Below are 21848 nucleotides of genomic sequence, written 5' to 3' on the forward strand. Positions count from 1 at the left end.
ATGTATGTCAGAGAACCAGTGCATCAGCACAGCCTCAGAGCTGTATACTTGGCTGGAGATTCCCAGAATGAATGGAGTTTTCCTATTTTTGCATTCTTATTATGTCATCACTGATCTCTTCAAGAATTGATAATATATTCACTGATCGTTAATAAAGCCAACCATTTTTTGAAAATTATCAATCCTTTAGAGAACCGAATTAGAATGCAGCTCCAAATTAGGTAACAGGTCACGCCTGTGTGTAACATGCTTATAATAGCATGTATACATGTACATTGACGTATGACTTTCATGTAGGGCATTGTTTTAAATCTCATGCACACACACGGAACTGGTAAAAGCTACCCTGCCTATACACATGTGCTCAAAAGGGTTTCATTCATTAAGCAAGCTCTGTCTCACTGACCTTCATTGGGGAATACTATCTCCATGTCTGCTGAAGGTCAAACGGGACAGATCTAGTCCTTCATGCTCATACTAATGTATAATTCAGATAGAGTAAAAGATCATTTGAACCCATTCTGATGCAGTTAGCATTTGGATTACACAAAATAAAACAAGACAGTGAATACAACTGTAGGTTTTCTTTTCAAACACTGTATTTTTCCATCTCCACATAACCATCAAAATGACATGTTTAGAGTTTAGAATGTTTTATTATAGTTTATCGTGATAGCATTTTCATTTTTTCTTTTTTTAGAAGTTTTATTTATATAGAACAAACAGCAAATGACATTAAGGGGGGAGGAGGGGAGGCAAGAAAAGCGAGAGAGGAGAGCCACATAGATAAGATAGATAGATACGTCAGGTTTGGCTTGATCCTCCCCCTCTCTGGGTCCACACACATACACGCGCGCACACACACACACACACACACACACGCACAAATATACAGACATACAAATGTTTCTTTTACAAAGAAAGATCGTCAAAATAAGATTAATAACTGCCTGAATATATCTAGGAATAAAAAAAAAGCAAAATAAAAGATCACACTGCAGGGGGAAACAGACTCACTCACACCGCTGTGAAAGAAAAAAAAACCTCCCTACAGTTTTACAATTAGCCTGGAGAGAAAATAGCTAAGTTTAACATGTATGCATCATCTATGTATACATGCATATATTATATGCAGGCTGGGTGCATGTGCACACAGAGGGAAAGGGAAGAAAAATAATTTTAGCATGGGTTTGGATTAATTCTAAACACCCCATTTCATACACAAAATTCAAACGAGCCCCGTTTCTAAATGCACACCTATGCATGTGTAACGCATCATCAACTAGCTTCTTAGTGGTAAAATCCAATCTCCAATCTGGAGATAAAAGGTCAGTTTTATTTTAGCAGCTGTCCAAATGTCTCAGGGGTGGAGTTAAGGCAGACAGCTGATTTCAGGACAGATTACAGGGCCTTGGTAGAGCCTATTCCTTTTTTTTTTTGGGACAAAACGTTGGTAAACACAATGATTTGGCATTAAAATTAGGTGCAAACCTAATATCACCACACAGTCAGAGAGAAAGAGGAGCAGATGAGAAAGTTGAATGAACAACAAGTGAAGGAGTAAAATATGATCATAAAAATTAAATGGTATTCATTACATTGGGGATCTCAAAGCATAAAAAACAAAAAACAACTTGCAGCAGTCAACGATCAAGCTCTAAACAGCACACATTCGCCGGCTTATTTGTGGTGGAAATCCCAGCTTGTTTAAAATAGGAGAGGGTCTGACATTTTCAGTTGGAGTCTGCACTCCACCAGAGACTTTCAATGCCTCTACATGGCCTTGTTAACAGCCTGTTATCATTCATACTTGTCATTTAAAAGAAAGGGCACCACCGACTAATGTAACCGGGGGGGGGGGAGTCAGTGCCTTTGGGTTTAAATGAGAATTGTTAAAAATGCTAAAAGGCTGCAAATGGCCTCTTTTCCAGCCCCTGGTGAAGAAATAACTAGACCACAACACCATGCCAGTCAAAAAAGAAAAAGCTACAGATATCTAAAAAGCCATATATACACAGAAATGTGTCTGATAAATATAGTTAACAAAAAAAAAAAGTCATCAATTCCAATCTATATTCCTCTTTTAACTTCATATTGACCAGTGCTCTCAACATCACTTAATGTTTCTTTAATGTCCCTGCTTTTCTTTTCGGCTGTTCCAGAAAGGATCCATTTTCACACTCAACAGTTTGGTATTTTATTCTCTCCCCAGACAATTAAAAACACTTAAGTCACAACCAGTTTGTAGTGTTCATTAAATACAAATCATCTGCAAGTCAACAGAGAGGACACAGAGAAAAAAACAGCATGATGAACAACAGGGACAGGCAGAAACAAAATTACAATTTGCACTTTGATTTTAGAAAATGAAAAAAAAACCAAAACAGATGAAGCTGAATGCCTCAAACACAACATGACGCACTGGAATACCTATATCACCCGTATACACACAGGGCCAGCACGAAATCCCACTCTACATGTAGAAACATGCCCTCCCACCAACACGCTGGATCATTTTCTTTAAGAACATGTACAGATGTGTGTATAGAGATAACACAGAACACGCTTTATTCCATACCGTCAGTTCTAATAGAGAGCATAATCTCTGCCCAAAGTCCTGCTTCTGCCCAGACAAAGTCAACTCACTGTTACCAAAGAAAGTTTTTCAGTGATTAAGAGTAATACTGAAAGAGCTAAACAATACGCTGATGAATTAAGAAACTGATTTCAATAACTGGAAGAGAATTCTTCAAATTCTATCATGACTGTCCTTTTTAACAACAAAAAAAGTGCTGAGAAACTGCTAAGTTTTAGAAATTAAAAGACAAATCAACGAGTGAAGCTGACTCTGTCTCCACAGGACTGCAGGAGGTTAGGCTGAATTATGAGGACAAAGCCTCTCAACTCTGGGTATGGCCAAAAAAGAAAAAGAAAAGGAAACAAGGAAAAAACATACCGGACAAAAAAAGACAATGAGGGAATAATGGATGGAGAAATAATGGTGCAGAAAGAGAGAGGTTAACAAACTGTTAGTGAGCCAGGACAGTTTTGTAGAAATGTAAAGGAGGGCTGGAGAGGGTGAGGAGGGTTTGGAGGAGGAGGGTTGGGGTTGGATGAGAAGGTGGTGTGTCTTGGAGCTTCAGCAGCAGCCTCCTCCAGCGTGTTGGCCTCCCTGACTACCAGACAGCGTGGAGTTGGTGGTAGGATGCTGGGGTCCGATCTTAATACCATTAGCCTGTACAGTGTGGGCGGGGGGGACACACAAAATCAGGTAAATTAGTTCAAGTCGAAAAGAGCACAGAAATCCAGTTTATTTGCCGTTTATTCATACCTGTTTACGACTATTGTTTGTTAAGTGCATTTTCCACAATCAACAATCACTTCTAAAAACACTTTTTTTTTTTTGAGATTTTTAGTTAGTTGTTATTCTGTGTCAAAAATTTATTAAAATTGAGAATGTTTCAAAAACAAGAACTGAATATATATGAGTAGGGCAGTAGTAGAGAAAAACCTTAGAGATAACCTTACTTCCTGTTACTAAATACACTACTAGGTTCACTTTCAGCAAAGAATTCTGCTTATATATGAGACCTTATTTAAGATGAGCACAAATGCCGTGATTAAAAGATGCTGTTTGCTTACAACTCATTTGTAAACAGTGTATAAAACACATACTGAAACATTAAAAATTGTTTTCTGCAAGAATGAGACAGGCGATGAGAAGATTAGACGTATCAGAAATAGAACGAGGTGAGAAAGGGATGAGAATATGATGGGCAAAGAGGCCTTTAGTCCTCGCCGTCGTTGGCGTGGATGCATTAAAAACACCAAAAATGAGCGTGTCATTGCTTTAATGGTGAGATTAATGCTGCACAGCACCTGTAGAGGCTCCTATTAGATCACATCATACAGCAAGCAACAGGTGTTGCTGTGCTGCACAAAGGCAAAGGAAATACCGACCGCACTGGAGGACACCAGGAGAAAAAAGGAGCAGCACATATAAAAGAAGCAGTGAGCAGGTAGGAGGTAGAGAGACGCCATCCTTTCATCCCTCTCTCTCTATTTCATCTCTCCGGGTCGGTAGCACTCTGTCTCGCTCTTTCCTTCTGTACATATTTATTCCTCTCCCTCTCGATCTAACTCCCCCTCCTACACTCAGTAGCAGTGGTGCCTCTGGGAAACACTGTACGCCTTTAAATCACATTTATTGAGCTAAGGCCATGTGTGAGCCTTTTCTCATAGTGGCTGCCAACATTTCTAGTGGGGCTTCCCTCTCTCTCTCTCTCTCTCTCTCTTTCGCTCTCTCTCAGCCAGTCAGCTGATGTGGTTTGGCTGGCCAGTCAGACTGCTTTCACTCCATCTTACTAATAACAAAAACACTTAGGGGCTGGCCAGCTCCAGAACTGTCTGACTAACGTTTGCGCATGCTGTCTGTCTGGGCCAGCCAAGGTCTAAAGGACCAGTTACACTCCAACTCAGACAGAAAACACACACAAATCTGTTTATATACAACAATGGCTGCCAGAATTCACAAATGTGTTAACTTGTTTACTGACAGTCATTCATGTATACAGGCCCAGGGTCTGGTGTGCATGAAAAGAGTGGAAATAACTCAACTTTTTGGATACACACAAAAAAACAAAACGAAAATCCCTGACAAAGAACAACAACTTTTAATCAATGATGTATTACATTTATTTACTAGGTCAACTATATAAATGACGTAAGTTAATAGATACACTCTTTATTTTCATGTATAGATGACAATGATTGAGCCTTATTTTTTGAGCCCTGACCAATCAGAGATTTGTATATACATTCAGAAAAACACTTGGCTATGATCTACAGTTTGATGATTTAGATGTAATTTTTGAGCTGCACTTCATTGACAATAAATAAAATGGCACAAACAATTACTTATCATCACTTTGGCAGGGCAGCTGATGGCTTGCTAGCATTTGCTAAGTAATAGTTGAATCACCACCCACTGGTTCTGTCCTCTCCCCCCTACTTCTCCCACTCAGATGTCAGTTTGGCTCCAGTATTACGTATGCTGCTGGCCCAGAGGTGACACAACCACCTCCCTTCATACCTTTCATCCCTAAAGGTGAGGCACAACAAATAAATAATAAATGAAGCCCTATCTTCAACAGGCTGTGTTAAAGGGTTTGCAGGGACTGGTTTTAATTCCCAATGACAATGGCAAAGCAGGATTCGAACAAAGAGCAGATTGAGGATTTTATGGATCACAAAGTGCATGGATTGATTTCCAGACAGGTGTTTATATCCCCTGCATTGCCTAGTAACGTAGTGCTCTGTGTGTGTGTGTGTGTGTGTGTGTAATTGTAGGCTTTCTTGCAACTCAGTGGCAGTTATTTAATTTCCGTGTATTGCCTGGTGGACCTGCCTCGGTGTCTGTGGTATTAACGTTTAACTTCTTCATGGTCAGTTTACTCGTGTCCGTTTTGCTTCACCTTGGGTGACCGCAGTTAGGTTTTAAGTTATAAAGGTTTATTTTCATCTTGATGGCACGATGACGTTTCATTAGATTTGCTGGACTGACATGAAATCAAATGCTGACTTTATTCATCTAAATCCAACATTTACTAAAAGCACATTTTTACTGACCTACTTTCTCCTTTTAGTATAGTTTCATCCTCTTCCTGAGCCAAACTTCCCTAAAGCGCCACCGCCTTTACTTCAGTAATAACAATATTTTACTCCTCTACATGAAAATGCTAATGCACATGCCGTTTTAACACATGAAATTACTTTTTAGGACGCAATTTTTATTCAAAAGAAGGAGGACTAATACATGCTGACAAGTGCAAACTTGCTGACAGGCTTGGGGTTTTGACTTCCCTGCATAACTGTTCCACTGAGAAGAAACCATCTGGTTGACTGGATTGCAAACTTAAAGACTGGATGGATAGACGGCTTACAGACTGGCTGCCTGAGTGTTTGTTTTCTTGTTGAATGACTGAGACCTTGTGGGATGTGAGGAATTTATTAGCTGGCAAGATGCCGAAAGTGAGCGAGACAGAGTGAGAGAGCGCTGAGGAGTGAATGGAGAACGAGTGGAAAACAGAGCAGAGAGGAGGGGAGAACACTGAGTGTGTTGCTTGGCTTGAGTCAATGGAAGCAGAGAAGAGCCCCCCCTTATTCTCAAGGAGACACGGAGCAGGGTAAACCACACACAGTGCTGGAAAACCACAGGAGAAAGAGGAGAAGAAGCTAGGATGAGGAGTAAGAGGATGGAACAGTCTAGAATAGAACTGTTTGCAAAGGAAGGAAAAAGAGAGGAAACAGTGTGTCTCACCTCATTGTTGATATCAAACACTCCCTCCTGGATCTTCTCATAGATCTCCTTGGCTGTGTTGATGAAAGCCTAGATAGAGACAGGAAGTGACAGAGATAGGGAGAGAGAAGAGGAGATTCGATTCATACTTGTGTGTTGACTCCTGTAAAAGAGACTCAGCTCTTATGGAAGGTGTTTCTACAAGAAAAGCACACATAATTAGGAATGCAAACAGCTTCAGTGTAAGCTGAATATGCTGAAAGAACTCCTTACATCTACTAATATGCTTTTTGCGTGCCAAGGAACTATTTGTTAAGACTAATTTAAAAGCAAAAAATTGAAAATGATCATGTAAAATCTTAAAACTAGTTGGAAAAGATAATTTACCACACTAGCCAGTTGTTCTTAGTATTAATACTGTGGTTGAAATCAGGGAAACAATGATTTTTGTCTCACATATTTATTATAAAATGGATGTTTTCCCCAGAAAAAAGATTTTCTACTGAATGAAATGGAATCAAACAAAATTTAGTGAATGTACCATTCATATGTTGCTTCACTGTACAGACTCACTGTGTACGAAGCATGGCTTCACTGGGTATTTAATTTGACATGCTGACGGGATCTGCTGTGATCAGTTTTACATTAACAAATTATATAAAGACGCATTTAATACTCAGGATCTCTATTATGGGAACATGGAAGTCCATGTAAGATGTGAAACTTAAGTTGTATAAAACAAATATATACAGGCTCTGAGTTATGATCAACTCCTTTCACAGAATGAGTCTAGAAGGTACTTGTAAGCATTAAAAGATAAAAAGAATAAAAATTATAGATCCAAAATTACAAGAGGCACCTATTCATTACTAGATGAGACAATATTTTGGGATCTAGCTTTAATATCTCCACTAAGTCCAATTTTCAACTCTTGTAAGGAAATTCATCATCGTTAGTGGGTATATGATTATTATCTAAAAGCAAAATTGTTTGTAGCGTAAAAATCAAAGGTGGTTGTAGCTGCAGAGATCATGTCTGTATTTTGTTGTAATCATGATTTTGCTGTGTTTGGATATTTCCTAGAGACAGGTCTGGATAAGTGACTTGTAGCCCCCAGCCACTAACCATATGCAGGGCGGGAGACATTTTTCGCGTCTTCTGTTGAGTATTGGCTACAATAGTGTGAACAGAAAATCCACATACGTGAGGATCACCCCTGTTATAACACAGGAATCAAGCTCAATGAGCAACTAGCCTCTGCTATCGCTGGAACCTCCTGGGACAGTGTTTGTATCTCAAGGGTTTGGACTGGAGAACAGCAGGAATAAACTAGGAACTCAGATCGCAAACACTTCACTCTATGAAAGAACACTGAACACCAACTGTTCCTTCAACTGAGTCGATGAAAGAGCTGAAAATATGTCCTGAACGTCTATGTGACACATCTGAAATAGACTGAGGAGCCCAAGGGTGCTCTCTCTTCTGCACTCCTGTCCTCTTTCCTTCCATCAACACATCACTGCATTCCTTGATCCCATAAACTGCTCTACACTCCTATTTACATTTATCAAAAATACACTTAATACAGTAGGATTAAAAATAAATAAATAAAAGAAACAAGTGGAGACTGATGAAAAGAGGGATGCAAGGAAATAAAAGGATGGTGAGATCCGATGATGCTGACAAGAATCTCTTTCCTTCTCCGAGGACCATCCTATCAACCTGGTGTCCACCCACAGACCCTGACGACAAACCGAGCTCAGTGATTGGCTGTTGGATGTCGCTGAGGGGAGGCTGGGTGGAGGTTATGAATATGTATGAACTATAACTGGTTGATATACTGCTGGAGAGAGAAAGAGATGATGGGGAGGAGGGGGTGGAGAAGAAGGTGAGGAAGGAATGGAGGGAGGAGGGGAGGAAGATGTGAATGGAGGAGTGCAGGAAGAAGTAGGGGAGGGCACGTTGCAGGAGGGGAGGAAGAAATGGGAAGTGGGAAGGGGGATGGGAGGGAGCTAAAAAGCAAATGATGGACGTCAAGGGATGAGGAAGGATGAAGCGAGGAGAGATGAAGGGAAGAGAGGAGAGGAGCGGTATCAGGAGGATTCAGAGGGCACTAATGAGACAAATTAATCATACCACACACACACACACACACACACACACACACACACACACACACACACACACACACACACCTCCCCCTTCATCTTAACCCCATAGAGAGCTCAACTCGACAGTGGTGTGGGTGTGTGTGTGTTTGCATGATATAGGCCAGGCGAGAGGGGGAAGGAAAAAAAATCTATGTAAACAAACACACACGCACCCTCTCGCACGCTCACTCTCTCTCACTCACTCACTCACACACATACACACACACACACACACACACACACACACACACACACACGCACACACACACACTGCTGTGCCCCTGGTTGGCATGCTGTGCAGTGTAGGATGGGATTATTTATATGATTGGATAAGTGAGAAAGGGGTCCCCGAGGACAGGTCCATGCAATCATTAGACTCGACAACATCGGGGGTGTGTCACGGCGAGGGGCGGAGCATTGAGCTGAATATGCTAACGGTGCATCCTGATGCTAACGTGAAGCAGGCTCCAGCATGCTGATCTATGATACGACACCTAAATGAGTAATAACTGAGATATTTTGACTACAGATTCTGGCTCAGAAGAATGATCCATCACACCTTCATCACATTTATGCAGAGGAGTGAAGTGCAAAAGCGCAATGTCCCAACTTACACACAGGATATAAAAGGCAATGCAACTTATTTGTGCTAATTAGGAAAGTATGGATGTATGCACCACCAAATATGACTACATTTCTGGGAATGTGGGCTGAGAGTAACCTGGGCAGTTTAAATTTAAAAAATGTTTTAACTTTTATTTATTTACTGTTTTGTGCAGATACCATTTGGGGCTTAATGGTATCTGGTTCTGAGGCTAACATGCTGATGTTGTGTTTTTTAAATTTTATACCCATGGTGTCAGAAGTAGAATCACAGTAGGATTCATCCTCTCAGGATCGTCTGTACAACTTCTTCATTTGAGATTCATTGATAGCATAGTTAAAAAATGAATAAGTACACAATGGGTGTAATATTTATTTAGCGGAATTAAAGACTTGGCAGAGAGTGCTTGGGGCATTTATAGAAGTTTTAGAAAATAATGTGAGAACATTTACAGACAATATGACTAAATGGTTGCATGCATAATTGCATTAATTAAATTAGATTTATAACTTTTGAGGTGAATCATCAGAAATGTCCAGAGGGGTTTTTTTTTTGCTTCAGGAGGTGGAACACGTTATGCGGTGAAAATAACAATTAGATTAAATCTAATTCATAAAACGCAGCTGATATTTGGCAGTATATCAGCCTAACTAGAACATTAAAGCTCACTAAAGGCTAGGTGGCAGTGAACACATCCTGCTAGCACTGCATTCCAAACACATAAAAGACTCATTACAGCTAAATCTATTATGTGGTAGCACTGATGGCTGTGAAATACAAAATAATGTGTGTGAAATTGTCATTCTGTGTGGCTCGTCTCACAAGATTTATATTCAATGAAAAAACTGCTAGCATTACTGTTTATCGAAGTAACAACATTGATTTCAAACAGGTGGAGTTTAAAGCATTTTGGAAGTAAGAAGAAACATGACTGACTGTTCAGTGGAAATGTTGTGGTACTATGTTAATTTTAAACAACTTCTTTTCAAATACAGCCTGAACAGAGGTTAAAATGAACCTGTACACTGGTATGGACGGCTGCGTTTGAGTATGATTACCTCTTCTACATTGGAAGCGGTCTTGGCTGAGGTCTCCATGAATATGAGGCCATGTTCTCTGGCAAATGCTTCACCTTCCTCTTTCTTCACCTCTCTCCTTGACTCCAGGTCACTAAACACACACACACACACACACACACACACACACACACACACACACACACACATACATACATACAAAAAAAAAAACAAAGACGATGATGTAAAAAAAACACAAGATGCTTTCAGTCAAGAAAAACCGGTTGGCTTAAAACTTAATCTTTAACAATGGGTCTGGACCTGTTTTTACAATGAAATGAAACGTATTTCAAGACGACTTCATGTGTATCAACGTTTTACTGGCAGGAATTGTTGCTGTTTTTCTTACTTTAATACTGAATGAAATATCAACGCTGTCAATAACCAGCTGAGGCTGGTAACTGTCTTAGTTAAACATGAAAAGAGTCTGTGTTCACCAGTATAATTCGTTATTAGATGCCTGCCGTTCTATTGATCTTGCAGCAGTCTTTTGACATAATTTTACACAATGCGATATTATGAAACTAAAACAGAATACGCCTCAGCTATTGTGAATAATAAAGACAGGGTTGTTGCAGAAGTTCCTCTTCTATCTGTCTAAATAACACATTAAGTTTAAATTACTGTGAAATAGTTTGACTTATTAAATCTACTGCTGCGTGACACGAGGGCATGACTATAACAAACAGTGTATGAACTTGCTTGGTAGAATTTTAGACAACTATTACACCACTGATGGCCGCTGTGTGTTGCTGACGGCCCTATCTTATGGGGGAGAGAACAAAAGGGATGTTACCTCTTGTTTCCAATAAGCATGATGACCATATTGGAGTTGGAATGTTGGCGGGCGTCCTCTAACCAAGTCGTCAAATGGTTGAAGGTGTCCCTTCTGTTAAAGGGACAAAGTCACACTGATAAAACAAGTATAAAGCATCCATTAATTCTAATGTTGAAGAGCACTTATGTCAGGCATATTTAATAGGTTCATTTCTCCTCAATGTCTTCCGAATGGCAGGGGCTGCAACTTTTTTCATAAAGTAAAATAAGTTAAAAAATTGGAGGGTTTATTTTATTTTTTCCTCAAGCGAATATAAAATGCAAAAACAACCATTTGTACGACACGTTGAGTCAATAAAAAGTTACAAAAAAAAAAAGTTACAAACATTACTTATTATCTATATAAATATGTATATTTATTTTTCCCCCAGTCTAGGCGAGGATCCAAACAGTGATTCACTAGTGAAAGGACTGATAAAAAAAACCCAACACATGGTGATTAGAATAACACTTTGAAGCAGAGTGGCTGACAGCTACTGATAACATGAACATACACCACAGTTATTACAACGTCACTACAGATCAGGAAAGTTACAGAAACAATCATTAAATTCTAGATAGCTGACTGAATTTACAGATTTAATTACAGCAAAAAGACTTTGGCGCCTTCCCCTAGGAAACACAACTATCTGCACAAAATCTAAAAGCAATTCTCCTCAAAGGTCAGGGGGGTCATGTAAATCTTTAATACCCATCCTCGAGGGATGATGACGATCTGTAAATCAAACTGACTGGGAGTCATCAATACATTTTGCTTTGAGTGTTGCACTGATTGGACGGAGACGGACCAGCTGCTATTGGCATCCATATTTACACTTTCATGCGTGCTGCTTGGATCTCATGACTGTCAAATCTCAGAGCTAATAGTAAATGAATCCAAGACATATTTCATTATGATATTCCCCCTTTAAAATGTAATCAGCATGATTGTCCATTAGGGTATGTATAGTTAATTTTATTATTTCAGCATAATATCAACCATTTAGAGAATGACGCAAACAGTGAAGAAAACTTTTTGAAATACAGTATTTTTAGTAGTCATGTGATACAGTACGCGCATGCTATTGGTTGACAGCATCCGGAAGTGCGGAATGCAGGACACTTCTGTGTCTTAAAGAAACACTTAAAAAAAACTTTAAACAATCTATTAGTGTGTGGAAAAAGGTCAGATGTTTTTTTAACTGCAGTATGGGGAAGGTTCTTAAAAGTTCATATTAGCATAAAAAATAAAATAAAGTTTGTCGCCACATCGCAAAACTTCATTTTTTGCAGGTGGTCCTGGAGCGCATTAACCTCAAGTAACGAGGGATTACTGTATAAGCTTTGAATCCAACTAGATACAAAAGGCATAGCTAGCATATTAAATATAAATCCTTAACAGCTGAAACATTAAAATCTTATTGATTAAGTTATTGATGTTTGGCCTTGGAAATACACCAAGAAAAAACATCAATAACTAGCATCCAACTACGAATCGAGTGTGGAAGCAGTTCTGTCACATATGTGTTGAGTCTGTCTCATTGGGTGTTACCTTGTGATGTCATAGACAAGCAGTGCTCCTGCTGCTCCTCTGTAGTAAGACCTGGTGATGGACCGGAAGGACTCCTGACCAGCCTACACATATACACATTTGTAAATAGAAAAGTGAATGATTAAAAAACAGCTGCAGATTCATTAGTTCCTGTGTTGTGGCACTCCTCTTTCAGTTTTTATTCTGATTTTCCATCAATTACTTAGTATAAGCCACTACTTTTTCCACATGTGTGGAATGCTGGAGCCTAAACAACAATGTGGCAAATCTGACCGATTTCTTTCCAGCTTAAAGGCCTCCAGGGGGCGCTTTTCTTTAGCAGGAAGTGCAAGAGTGAGACCGGTGGACGAGATAATGCTGCGAGGAAGACGCTACTGTAGTTTGATTGTGTGAACAGACATTTTGCATATCATGCACACCCCTTATGCAAGTTAACGTTAACTAATCTGGCTGTCGAAGTAGAAAACATAAAAGCTTGGTGTCTATGAGCTGGTGGCGAGATGGAAGTGCTTTTTTACTTCAGTGTTACAGACACTGTTCAGAAGAAATGTTAGAAATCTTTCTGTGTACCAGCTTTCTGTGCAAATATCTCAACACATTGACACTTGCATCTTACAAACAGGTACGATTTATATTCGGGTGCGCTCAGTCGTCCAGAATTTACGATAGTCCTATAGATACATGCTGTCCTAGTCCCGATTCTCTTGCAGATTCTAGCTCCTGGTTTTCAGCTACTTTGGAGACAAGAGAGCTGAACTCCCTCTCTTTCTCCATCTGTCACAATCTTTCTCTACATTTTTAGGACAAACTTCCAAGTTTCTCTGTTAATGAACAGCACAGAAACATGCTCCCCATCTGTATGCACGTATATGATATATCCTATCACTCATCTTTTCAATCTCCCCCACAATGAATCCCTGGACCTCCTCTATTTCTATTACCCCTTTCACCATCTAACACAGTTACCCCGCTCGCCCTGCTATGTCTATTCATCCTCTGTCTCCATCCTATGTACAGTAACAATGTTGTCTGTGTTTTGTTCTGGCTGGACCAGAAAACAAAATGGCACTCTATCCTCACAGCTGCAGTCCCACTCTGCTCTGACCTCATCTGAATAACCAGATAGTCAGAAACACAGTCTGTGAGTCATCCAACCAGTCAGAGGACAAGGCAACCAGTTTGTCACCCAGAACCCATTTGGTTGCTCAATGAAGCAGTCGGTCAGAGAGTCAGAGAACAGGTCAGTCACCAAGAAAGCCAACCAGTTAGCCGGTTGGCTAGCAAGCCACTCAAACGGTTAAGGCTAATCAGACAAACAGCTTCTTAGATGGCCCCTACACCAGCCAGCCAGGGAGCAGTCAACCAGTCAGTAATGCTATTAGCGAATAAATGATAAATAAGGGTCAAACAGAGGTAGCACCGCGTCTGTCTACCATCTGGCCCACATGCTTGTGTGCAGAAACACAGATACATGTACACACATACTCATTGGGCCTGTGCGGCCAAGGCGGGATTCCAACTGGTTCCCCGTGCCGTTTGGTGATCGTTTTAAACTATGCAAGTCCAGGAAGTATCAGTGAACCTCACTGGTTTGGGTTTTGACCCCGATAAATGTAACTGTTATCACAGATAAAACCTGCAGTAGTCAAGAGTTTCGAGAAAAACGACAGACGTCACTGTTCAGGGCCTCCTTCCTCTCACTGAGCTCATGTGACGCTCAGAGCAGCGTTTTACCACAGTACGCTAGCACCACATGCTGGTTAACTGTTTAAACTGCATGGTAGTTGACTTGGGTCTGTCTCAAAGCAAAGGTTATCAAAGTTAACGTGGGGTCCTCTCTACACTTGTCCACCACTCTCTGGTGTTTAATGTTGAAGCTGGTTTAAGACAGACTCAACAGAAATGAAGAATATTAATCCAGGCTGAACATTAATACACACTCCTGGGGAAAAATAACAAACATTCACACTTTGAAATTGTAAATCATAGCCAGATAGTTAATAGAGCTTCAAAATACAAAAAGGAACGGGAGCAAGAGACAAAAAAAACCAAAGTGGGCAATTTATTGAAAATCAACATTTAAACTCAAACAGGTGGTTCATCAGTTGATCAAAAGTTTAAAACCATTGCCTTAAAACGCTAAAATCAGCCAAAATCTGTCTTTTCTATCAAACATTCACACTGTTATGACACCCAGATGACATCTGTTCTTTAAACTTGACGATGATCTGGGGTGCTGTTTGCTTCAACAGAAAAATAGAGTTTCAGTTTGTACAGGGGCATCAAAACACGGCTAGCAATGTGGAGATATTGCCGCAGGCATCCCTCTTGACTCAGGGTCGCCTGTGTTGTGATGACTGGGTCTGTCAATTGGACCATTACACAATATCCGCCTGACCTTCTCCTAGGAGAATAATGTAGCTCTTTTGGACCCCCATGTATGTTTCCCTGATCTAAATCCCATTGAGAGCCTTTGTGGGTGAATGGCAAGGGATCTTTACAAAAATGGACATCAGTTCCAGACCGTGGATTCTCTTCGTGAAGTCATCTTCAGCACGTGGTGCAATGTTCCCACCAGCCACCTGGAAACCCTCTCATCAACCACGCCCAAACAAAGTTTAACTACCATACGGCATCTCATTACTGAGTCCTTTTTGACATTTAGTTCTGTTTTGTTTTTCTCATAAATGTTTTTTCAGCTGATGAACAGCCTGTTTAAGTTTAAAAGCAGTTTTCAATAAAATACCTTATGCCTTTTGCTTAAGTGTCTTATTTTTTGCATTTCAAAGCTCTGCTCACAACCTGGTTATGCTCTACCAGTATTCTGTATACCACATAAATGGGTATATATGAGACTACAAAATATACTGTACTGATATTTAAGATCACTCAGATATATCAGAATGTACACTGATTTATTACTTTCAAGTTCCGATATATTGATTTCATTTCAGGCAAAATCACCAATCGTGGTGAGCATTTAGAGGATTTATTTTCTGAAAGTGTTTCTTTTGTTGACAATAACAACAATACTATACATTACCGTATCCCAGATCTGCAGTTTTATCTGTTTTCCATCTATAGTGATCATCCTCGCTCCAAACTCCACACCTACGTACAAAAACACACACATATATAAGAATATGAACTGGTTAATGTGTGGTTCTGACTCAATCAAATTTTGTTAACTTTTTAGTGATCCTCATGCTCATTTATCTCAGGTCTTCGTTTTTATTAAATAATATATTTTTAGGATTATAAATTACGACCGGAGCCAGGGGGATCACAAATAATTATTCACTGTTGATCAGCAGGTTTGGTGTACCTGATAATTTTCTAAGTATGTTTATACTGTAGTTTAATCAGCAATTAAACATTAGTCATACAGGTGAGTTAGCTAGAAAAAGAGGAAGATAACCAGAAAGAAACACTGGTATAATGTAGGAGTTAACATAAGCAGGAAAGACGTGTGTAAATAGTTAATAACATATTGGAATGTTCTATACATTTCTACATAGAATATATTTCTAGTCATGGTGGTGCTCTACTGATGACAGGCACTCTTACCGATAGTAAGGTCGTGAACTGGCTGAAACCTCTTGTCTGTGAACTGTAATAATAGACATGACTTCCCCACACCTGAAAGTAAAAAAACACACACAAGACACAAACACACAAGCATAGAGACAGATTTAAGATGGTTGAGAGAACAGTGACTTTAGATTCACACATTCTTACAAAAAGTAAATCCTGATTATTTCCCAATGGTGCCAAACACTGAGAAGGACATGCCACAAATAATAAGTTATAAAATCTTTTTTTCTCAACATGAACACCCACACAGGCGTTCTGCTCCTTGTAAGGGGAGGACAGGAAGAGTCCTTTTAAATACTCAGCAGGAAGTTGAGGAACAACAACGAATGTCTTATACTGGAGTCATCACTCAGCTTAAACAACCTCAGCATGGAACTTACCAAGTTTACCCGAGCAAACTGTTAGTGACCTAACTGACCAGCTGGCTTCTCACACACACTCACACACACACACACTCACACACATACGCGCGCACACACACACACACACACAGTTCAATTATTAAATCGGATGTTGTTTATAATGAACAAAATTGTTCAGAAAGAAACTGGAAAGATTGTTATCTATTAAATGTTATCTATTGCCAAACTGACTAAATGGGAAAACAGAAAATAATTTAGAGGCCTAGTAGGTGGATAATAATAAAAAGAGGATTGTTGATGCTGCTTGTCTAACATTTAAATTGTTACTTGATTAGGTCAACCTGGACACTGAAATCTTAATGCAAGCGTATTTCTGGCACATAGTATCAGAATAACCTTGTCAATGAACAAGATATAGGGTGCTCCAGAAAAAAAAATACAGTCCAGTTTATATTTGAGGAAAGAACTACAGTACAGTATTTGTATTGATTCAAAGATCATCTTAACACTGTTCTGACTCAAATTTAAATGTAAAGCTTTAAGAGCAGCCAAGAGGAATTGATGAAATTTTTTTTACTTGATCTTTAGTTTATATGCTTGGTTTATGCTAGGAGAAGACTCAGAGCTATGAAGTTCGCTTTGTGCATATGGGGGAGAGAAAAATCCTCGTTGGTGTGATTGCTGCTTATGAGTTGGCCAGATACTCAAGGAGGTGATGGAGAGTAGACCTCATCTTTAACGGTTGCTAAGGGTTACCACTGCCATGTAGTCAAAGCGAAGGTCAGGAAAAATATTAGGATGTTGGTAAGAAAAAGATGGACCAGATGGAGGGCAGCTATACGACAGTTAGCAAAGTTTGTAGTAACATGACTCTGTTATTTAGTTCCAGCATCTGAATGCCGGAAACACGCATCACCAAGATGCAGGTGATATACACACACTCGCCTGGTCATATGAGCTTAAGTACAAGGACATAAATAGTAACAATGACATGTTAACATATTGATAATCAGTTCAATCAAAAAACCAAATCAATATTTCACTGGTTTGATGTGTTGACCTGCTCAGAATGGCCGCAAGCAGCAGTTAAACCAACCCTCAGCCGTTTGTACTTTAAAACCACACCGAGGGATCTGGCTTGACACAGGAACTGTCCTCCTATAGAAAGTATTTCTGAGGTGCCCTTCTCGCATTCTGATAATGAATCGACCTCATGATCGCCATCTCTCTGTCCAGCATTTGCAAACTGGAAAGAAGCAGTTATTGACCTTCAGATTTCAAAAATGCACTATGGGTATTTAACATCTGAATAAATGTTTGTGGTTGTGTGACAGAACATTTTAACAACAAATTAGGTAGGTAACCCACAACTGGAACATTCAAAAACACAGATAAGTAGCAGTTAGCAGCTAACTTAAAGAAGTAGTAACAGGATGAGCTCATGTCGTTGACTTGTTTTCTTTCATTCCAAGCATTTGTTTGAAACATATTTTTAAAAAATACACTTCATGTTGGTGCTCCTCTGTTACATGTCATGTCTCCTTTTCTTGAGCAACACTGGCATGCTATCTAAAATTTCTAATTTTAATCAATAATAATTTCTAATAATTTCTACTCCAGCATTTTTGACTTAGAAGTTATTTTTACTGGTTTGTATAAAATTGTAGCAACAAGGACAAAGTAAGTCTCGGTCTAATGTCATAACCAACACAGTTAACTGTTTAAAAACTGCTCAATGAAACGCTCAGTTTAAGTTTAAGGATGTACAGTTTTACATGTTTCTTAAACTTGCCAGGCAAATGACTTACCCCTTCACAAAGTGTCATGGGAATTCTTCAGTGTGTTTTTCAAATAGTTATGGAAAAATTCAGGAAAGGTTTGTCATCTTCCGACGCAAGCTAACCAACCAACAAATAATTAAACTAGGGTGAAACCTGGTAGAAGAAATTGATCCGCTACCTAACAAAATCATACCAATTGCTTCTTTGGGCATATGTTGTTTTTAATAAACAGTAAAACAAATAATATCTCCAAGTTTAATTCATTTATAAAGTTAGATGTCACTGACGTCATATTATAATGAAGTCAACATTATAGCTTTTTGCCCTGTAAAGGTGACAAGTTGACCAGCTCAACTGTTGATTTTATTGTTGCCAGAAATCACATGATCTAACATCAGCAAATATCTTCCAACAAAACTGTCTGTTGTATTGTGGACCTGTGGTATTAGATAATATCATTTCCACAGCTGCAGCCTTGCATTATGGGGTACATATCAAAATATACAAACTACACTCTCTGTACTGTGTGTGTGTGTTTTGATATTTACTCTTCAGTTATTTCTCAGTGTTATTATTCAGTTATTATTCTAAAACTGATCCCATATGTAGAGTTGAACACAGAATTCCAAATATGCAATAAGCACTATTTTTAAAGAGATTTGAAATTATACCTGCATTAGTCTTCCTTTCATTACAGGCCATTTTAACCTGTGATGTCGCAGGTAAATATGTTGTCAGTTGCATTCCAAGCATGAGAAAAATGAGGACGAGTAGGAGCAGTGCTGTTGCTTGTGAAATGTTAACAGTACAAAACAGAAAAGTATCAAGGCTGTGTGGTTCATCAAACTTCATTTTCAATGTCATTTTGATTCTGACAATAAACACACAAGGAAAAAAACAATAAAAAATGAATTGTGCCTGATGCTCTTGTATTGTCTTGTGTTACAAATCCAGCTTCCTTTCAAGCTGTGCACTGGATTTTGACGCCAGATATTGAAACAGTTAAAAAGACTTACGTCTTATGTCTTTATTTTTTCCAAATAATAACATAATAAAAACACATGATGTGTTTAATAAGTACCGTATTTATTATTAGTGTCATGAAAAGGAAATGTATTATTTTTTAAAATTGGCTGTTACTTGAAGTTCAAGGAAATCCAAGAATTTAAAAAGTTCAATAGATGAGAATTTGTAAAGTTACATAATTGTAATCTAAAGATTGACGCTGAATCCATGAAATATACAAATAAAGATATTCTTTTCCAGTGACTCTGAAATTGAGACAATATTTTTCCTCGAATACATTACCAAAACATGTCTACGTGCCTGACAACAATGAAAATGCAAAACATTCATGTGTTCTCATCTTGCTTTACTGAGGATCCCCCCAAAACTTGAGAAAAAACACAAAAATTGTCATTTGCTTCAGGTATGTGAGCTGCACTTGCATCACAGTGTGTTGACGATTTGCATGTAATCAAGCCAGGACCTTGTCAGCAGGTTTCTTCACCACTTGCGCTCATCAAGGCAACACATCATGAAGGAAAGCATGAGCCTATTTCACAATAACAGTGTAGTACTTACAGCTGAGTAATAATCCATATTAAACCAGTATCTCCCTGTTTTTTTTAAATTCCATTATAACTTTTACTTAATTTGGACTCTTTTTCCTAACAATATACCACATTAATGCGTGAAAATATGGTATTTTCCAATGTTTAGGTGCTGCTTTACTGACTTAAAACAACACTTTTGCACCCTAGTCTTTGAGTCCTTCATTGAATAATCTTACCACAACACTTTCTCTACCTCTTTACTGTCCATCTCGCTGTACCTCACAAACTAATACTACATCGTTACATCCAAGAGTCCCGCAAATGCACCTGCTGCCATACTGCAAGCTAAATGAGTAGGCCCCTCATCAAGAAGGTCTGCTAACAGCAAACAGATGACAACACAAAATACTACCCCACACGTTCGCATTACTATGTGCTATACCAAACGCAAAACTACCATCTTGTAATGACATGTATACCAGGAATGCCGAAGAGTATATTTTGTGAGACATATTATTATATATTACAGCAAAAATAAAGAAATGCTCTACGCCATTTCACTGAATATTTGCGGCTAAAGCTTGACGTTTTGGCCTTCAGCGAGAAGCTAAGCTAATGCAAACGGTGAGTTGCCGATATCATTCCAACAAAAAAATAAATAAAACGCATGTACATCTGTTTAGTGTAACGATGTAATTATCTGAATATAATAAACGGTTTGCTTACGCGGCAGGACAGTTGTTCTTACGAAAATGCGCTAATGCTATCTTGAAGTTAGCGGGGCTAGCAGGCTGTGGCTAACACCCCCACCCTCGACGCAACCGGACAAAAGGCCCAAATCCATCTACCGGTGTTAACACCTGCTCCGCTAAACAGGTACACAAGAACACTGTGTTGGGTGCATCTGAACAAATTTATTGGGCTGTCAGTGTGTTTTATTGTTACCATATATGTTAACAGTGGAGAATCAGAGCCGTCTTCCCACCCCTCAGATCTTAGCTTTTACCACGTCATTGGACTATCCAACACTGCGGAAATACAGGGCTGTCGAACCGCTGAGAGCTAGCTAACTGCTAACAGGCGTTTGAGCAGGCAACGGCTTCACCTTACCCGTATCTCCGATGATGATGTATTTGAAGAGGTACGCATACGCCATGGCCCCGAATTTGTGCAATAACCTGTTTCAACCGTTAGACCTGTGTTAAGTCAACCGCGAACCGTGTGACGAAGGTGGTCTGGAGACTGCTAGCCTGTTTTTCTCTGACTGTCTTGAGGAAGGAACAATAAACAGTCAACGCCACAGCTCTACGTCAGACGGTCCGCCCTCGCCACGCTACAGTATGACATATTCAGGGTCTCCTCGGAATCCTTAGAATTAAAGGAAATAAAAATGTAAATATTTATAAATATATATATTATATATATATATATATAAATTATATATATAAAATTATATATATATAATTTTATAAAATATATAAAATTATATATATATAATTTTATTTGTATTTTTTTTAGTGTTTCATATTTTTTTGTACAGATTAGGATGGATACTTTCCAACTGGAAGTCTCTTACACTCATGAAATACTCTAATGACAGAGACATCCCTCACAGATAAGACTTTCTGTAGCTTTGCAGCAAGGATCGGTGCTCTTTTCCATCCGCAGCAAAGGAGTAAAGAATCAACTCTTTTCTCTTTTCTTTTTTTGGCCATTTTTGGAGACAGTGTTCGTTGATCAGTTCACCACAGTTGACTGACTACAGTATAGTACCCCCATAAGGACGCTAATGAATAAATGCGAGGACAAACGCTCACGTGCACCCGATTGACGCAATAACACGATGACTGTGCATTGTGGGATTTGTAGTCTATTAGCGTCGCGTGCAATGTTCCAGCGGGCCAGCTCTAATAACGATTAGATATTATAATGCAGCCCACAGATAATTACATCCTTGAGCATTGAATTTGGCATATGTGCTTTAACAGCAGAAACACGGAAAGTGTGTTTACTCAATTCAAATTTGAAGACTGAGGTGTTTTGGATGGAGTGGCGGGTC

The 21848-nt window shown here is 39.1% G+C and overlaps 1 protein-coding gene across 1 annotated transcript; it reads right to left on the reverse strand.

The window, feature by feature from the left end:
- Positions 1 to 1017: 1017 nt before the first annotated feature.
- On the reverse strand, positions 1018 to 21091 carry rab2a (RAB2A, member RAS oncogene family). Its single transcript, XM_068340063.1, has 8 exons — positions 20900 to 21091; positions 16064 to 16135; positions 15540 to 15607; positions 12497 to 12579; positions 10925 to 11017; positions 10111 to 10222; positions 6320 to 6388; positions 1018 to 3235 (listed from the first exon to the last, which is right to left on the reverse strand). Exons 1-8 carry the CDS (start codon positions 20943 to 20945, stop codon positions 3140 to 3142), a joined length of 639 nt encoding a protein of 212 aa, XP_068196164.1. The 5' UTR covers positions 20946 to 21091; the 3' UTR covers positions 1018 to 3139.
- Positions 21092 to 21848: the final 757 nt, after the last annotated feature.

This window comes from Antennarius striatus, chromosome 18, assembly GCF_040054535.1.
Source record: "Antennarius striatus isolate MH-2024 chromosome 18, ASM4005453v1, whole genome shotgun sequence".
NCBI classification, from domain to species: Eukaryota; Metazoa; Chordata; class Actinopteri; order Lophiiformes; family Antennariidae; genus Antennarius; species Antennarius striatus.

Coding starts and splice junctions, on each gene's coding strand:
- rab2a (XM_068340063.1), bottom strand. CDS start 20,945: ATGGCGTATGCGTACCTCTTCAAATACATCATCATCGGAGATACGG. Junction 11,018..12,496: donor CTTGTCTATGACATCACAAG/GTAACACCCAAT, acceptor TCCCTTTAACAG/AAGGGACACCTTCAACCATT. Junction 3,236..6,319: donor TGTTTGATATCAACAATGAG/GTGAGACACACT, acceptor CACACTGTACAG/GCTAATGGTATTAAGATCGG.